The sequence below is a fragment of the Mauremys mutica genome, chromosome 10, assembly GCF_020497125.1.
Source record: "Mauremys mutica isolate MM-2020 ecotype Southern chromosome 10, ASM2049712v1, whole genome shotgun sequence".
Lineage (NCBI taxonomy): Eukaryota > Metazoa > Chordata > Testudines > Geoemydidae > Mauremys > Mauremys mutica.
Genome location: NC_059081.1, coordinates 36503021 through 36507431, shown reverse-complemented (window position 1 = coordinate 36507431; position 4411 = coordinate 36503021). Strand labels below are relative to the sequence as shown.

The 4411-nt window shown below is 35.1% G+C and overlaps 1 protein-coding gene across 1 annotated transcript; it reads right to left on the bottom strand.

The window, feature by feature from the left end:
• Positions 1 to 3182: 3182 nt before the first annotated feature.
• On the bottom strand, positions 3183 to 4163 carry B3GALT1 (beta-1,3-galactosyltransferase 1). The gene has a single exon (XM_044978546.1). It carries the CDS (start codon positions 4161 to 4163, stop codon positions 3183 to 3185), a length of 981 nt encoding a protein of 326 aa, XP_044834481.1.
• Between the last annotated feature and the right edge of the window lie 248 nt (positions 4164 to 4411).

Sequence of the window (4411 nt, the reverse complement as noted above, 5' to 3'; positions counted from 1 at the left end):
ATGCATACGTGCAAACAATTGAACTTTGTTTTCTTAGAGTTCTGAGTTTGGCAGGAAGCAAGAATAACTTTATCAAGGGCAGCTGAGAAGGATATACCCGGTATCTTGATTTCATTGTAGCAAATTCTGTGTTCATAGGAACATTTCTGCCTTTTTTTCTAAGGATATACATGCTACTGTAGTTATAAATTAGCAGCAACTATTGGGCTAACTACTGTGTAGCTTCACTTCTAACTCTGAAGTAAAGCTCCATGCCTATTGTTTTCATTCACTGCACTATATAGTGTGGTTTAAAGGCCAAATCCTCCTCACCTGATTTATACAAGCAGTTCCCTTGAAATCAATAATGCTGCTATGTGAATAAGGTTAGCAGGATTTTTCACTAGCATGTAAGCTCCTTGGTGGAGGAAAGCTTGCTTACTTGTTTGTAAAGTGCTATGTACACCTATGGCATGATATTAACAACAGATAAGATTAAAGGCAAAATTACTTCAGAGATTTCACTTAAACAATGAATCAATAATTTCATACTGCTTCCCCATGGATATCCTGAATGACATATGGACTAAATATCCTTCTGCACTTACACAACACTGGACACCAGCGATTGCTTAATAATCCATAGCTATAACTTTTATGATGAATTTTGCCTCTTTCAGTTTGCAAACTGTGAACATGCAGCAATATTTTTGAATTCTTTTTGCTGAAATTATTCAGAAAATAATTTCAGCACGTAATTCTTGGATTGTATTGTGAATACAGTTGGCTGAAATTTTTCAGACAAAACTCGTCATGCAATGATGGCCTTTTTCAAAAATGATTTTTTTTTGTGAAAAAATGTCAGTTGTCAATTTTGTTTTTATGAAAAATGCTGTGCTGCTTTAATTTTTTAAGAAAATATGTTGCGTGTTGTCAAAATGGTTATAGAAATGTTCACTTTCTTAAAATAACTTCAGAACATGAACATTTTAGATAACTATTTTGAAAAATTATGAATATTTTACAAAGAATGAGTAATAGTTTCATTTTGAGCACATCAAAACACAAACAAGATCATCATTTTGAATTTTTTTACAAAATTATTTTTGGATTTTTTTGACCATCTCCAACTGTAAATATTTAATATTTGAAATTTGAGTTGTTTTGATTGGACATTTAGGTCACCTGGATGAATGAGGATATCTGTTACTATCAGATTTTGAGTGAGAATTGTCATGTTTACTAGGTGAAAATTCAATTTCTCTACTATACTATACACTATTTGTTTAAATCTGTTTGTTCCAGTGAACATCCTGCAAGAATATTAACAGAAAGCACACTTGTGTGAAGGCAGTGAAAGCACATTGCTTTAATGATTCACACAGAAAATATTTTTCAGTAATCTTGCTCCACTAGTATCCATAAAGGTTGGAGAGATGTGCTTCTGGGATCTATTGTCCTCTCATTATATGCACAGGCCTGAGACAGGAGTAGAGAGAGGAAGCAGGTTATGCTGTAGGAAGAGGCCAGGGAAGGAAAGGGAATCCTAAAGGGGAAAGGCATTTGTACCTAGAGGGGAAAATTTAAATTTGTAGTCTGAAGACCAAATTCTGCTCTGGGATCTGTGTGCCCAACTCCCAGGCCCTGATTCAGGAAAGCACTTAAGAATGTTCTTAACGTTGAAGAATGTTCTTGAGTCCCATTGACTTCAGTCCTATACTTAAAGTTAAGTGTGTGCTTAAGGGCTGTCCTGAGTTGAGATGCTTTCCTGAATTGAGCCTCAGTGACTTCTTGGTTTAATAATGACTTCACTGGTAGCTCCACGTATGAAACAAAGACTAGAATTTGGCTTATGTTGCTTCTAAATATTCTTGATTTTGCTGTGAGGATCTATTCTCCCCTTGAGAGATCCACGTAACTGCTTTTATACTTTCCTTCTGTTGCCCGAGAAGGAATTGACTAAGTATTTTTTGTGTTGTCCAAATTCTCCTCTGCTACACTGGTATAAATCTTGAGTAATTACATTTTCTGTAATGGGTGCACTGTGGTAAAAAGCAGAATTTACCTCCAAGAAAGCAAAATGCTTTAAGTACCATATGTTGTGTTTAATTTTAATGATATACTGAGTGATGTGGAGACGGTAAACTTGCTTCTAGTCAGTAAGACAGTAGGAAAGGATTGTTTTACTGATATTTTTCCATTATTCAGTAAAATTACATATTTGCTATGGCAGACACTATAATTTATGAAAATTCCATTGGTGATAATACTGTCTAGTCCAATAATACTGTACCAAAATAGTATTGCTGTTAGTGCATATATATCTCTACAAGTCCTAAGTAGTACCAAGGAGATATGCTGCGCTTGTTTTAAAAAGAAAATGTTAAAGTATGTTAAGTACCTTTATCCTGAATATACATTTGATTTTATTTTTAGTTTTTGTTGCACACATTTTCTTTGTCTTGTATTTCACACACAAATTATATTTCATTGTAAGATTATATTAGATAGGGCTCTTTTAGTCAGGGGGAGTTATGTGGTTTTATTAAATCTAAATAAATGCCACCTTTTGGGGGCTTGTATTTTATCTTTGGGCAGGTAATGTTTCTAAGACCTACAGTATTTTGATTTTCAATGTTATATTCACACTTGTTTAAATTCTGCCTTTCTGCCAGGAATAAACTGATTTTTAAACTGCACATACTGTACAGTAAAATGTACATGCCAATACAGGTGTATAAAATCAGTGCAAAGATAGCACTCAAGCTGTAAATACACACACTTAATTTTTTTTTATATTTGTGTGTATATTTATGAATAGAGCCCTAAAAAAGACACTTATAGCTTGTGAGGATGAGATAAAGATGTTAACATGATTCTTCATTTTTTAGGGCCAGACTCTCATCTCAGATTTATGGGCTCTGTTATGCAGCTCTGGTTAGCTACTACTGTTCTTATGCATACAGGTGCAAGAGCTGATTTTTTAAAATGTTGTTATAGGGAGCAATGACTCTGAGATTTGACTATGGCCCCTTTACGTTGCGTAATGTCTTTTATGAATAGAGTCTGAAGAGTGCAAACCAGGACTCAAGAGAAGAATGCAAAATCAGTTATTAAAACCCTCCTCAAAGTTAATTTTCCTATAAATTATCCAATTCCTTTCTGGCCAAATAATAAAAAAAGTATTTACATCTGTGAAAATCTTAACATCTGAGATGCTTCTTGCTTGACATGTCATTCCAAATTCTGTGCATTTCTTCTGGAGTTATCTGATGCACTGTGATCACTCTGCGATATCTACACAAGCTGTAGGCCATCTTCCAGTGATTGAAGCCACTGTTTTGGAAAGGGTGAATGCCAAGCTTCCGAAGACAGAGTCCCACGTACACATCTTCCAGATGAAGAAGTCTGGTATGGAGGGAGGTTTTGTAAATCAGTTCTGCTACATCAGCTGAAAAAATGTAGCCAGTGCCTGAACAGAATGGTGGATAATTGCTGTCAGGGTACAAATCTCTGGGCATGTACCATTTACTGCGGACATCCCTTATTGGTCCTCCATTGATGACATAACCAGTAAAGTACCTTCTCCTTGGCTTGGTATTGGGTTTGAGCAGTTTATAAATAAGGTTATCCATATTTACAAAAATATCACTGTCTGTCTTCATAACATACTTTGCTTTTGAACAAAATGTGGCCACCCACCTCATACCCATTAACGTTTTAAGAGTAAGGTTATGATAAGAGTCAATGAAGTCCTCAACAATAATGTCGTGAAAAATTTGACTTTCTTGCTCTACCATCTGATTTAATACAGGATCTGCATTCTTCCCAAGAAGGAAGAGAGTGGCAATTTTAATGCCTTTAAAGTTGTTTTCGTCTCCCCAAGTCTCTCGAATTGCTTGTCTTGCATCAAATTCTTTGTGAGTCGTGCTGATCAAAATGACTAGGAAAGGGATACTCTTCTCACACTTATTAGGCTCATTTATAAGGAAATCAAATGAATGTGGATTTATAGGTCGAGTTCTTATATTACCAAAAGAGACATTTTTCCTGGCTATCGATATGGTATTGAAGTGTCTGTGGCCAGTGTAGGAAGAAGTAGGACGAGTTATACTTAAATACCAAAGAGCACTTGCCCAACAAACTACTGTCAGAACATATAAACATGAGACCTTTGAAGCCATTGTTTCTGTAGCTCCTCTATTCAGTATAGTGAATAAATAGCCTTCTTACCATTAGCATCTCTGTGTCCCGCAAAGGCAGCATATTATTAACAAACCTTAAAGTTCGATATAGAAAAATAACTGTGTAATTGTTCATGGATCTCAGATGGAGGATATTAACCCTGAAGATACTTTTTTTCTTTCTTTCTTTGTATAGTAGCAGCTTCTATTTCTTGAAATTTTCATTTATCTCTGAAAAATATGAGAAA

Coding starts and splice junctions, on each gene's coding strand:
- B3GALT1 (XM_044978546.1), bottom strand. CDS start 4,163: ATGGCTTCAAAGGTCTCATGTTTATATGTTCTGACAGTAGTTTGTTGG.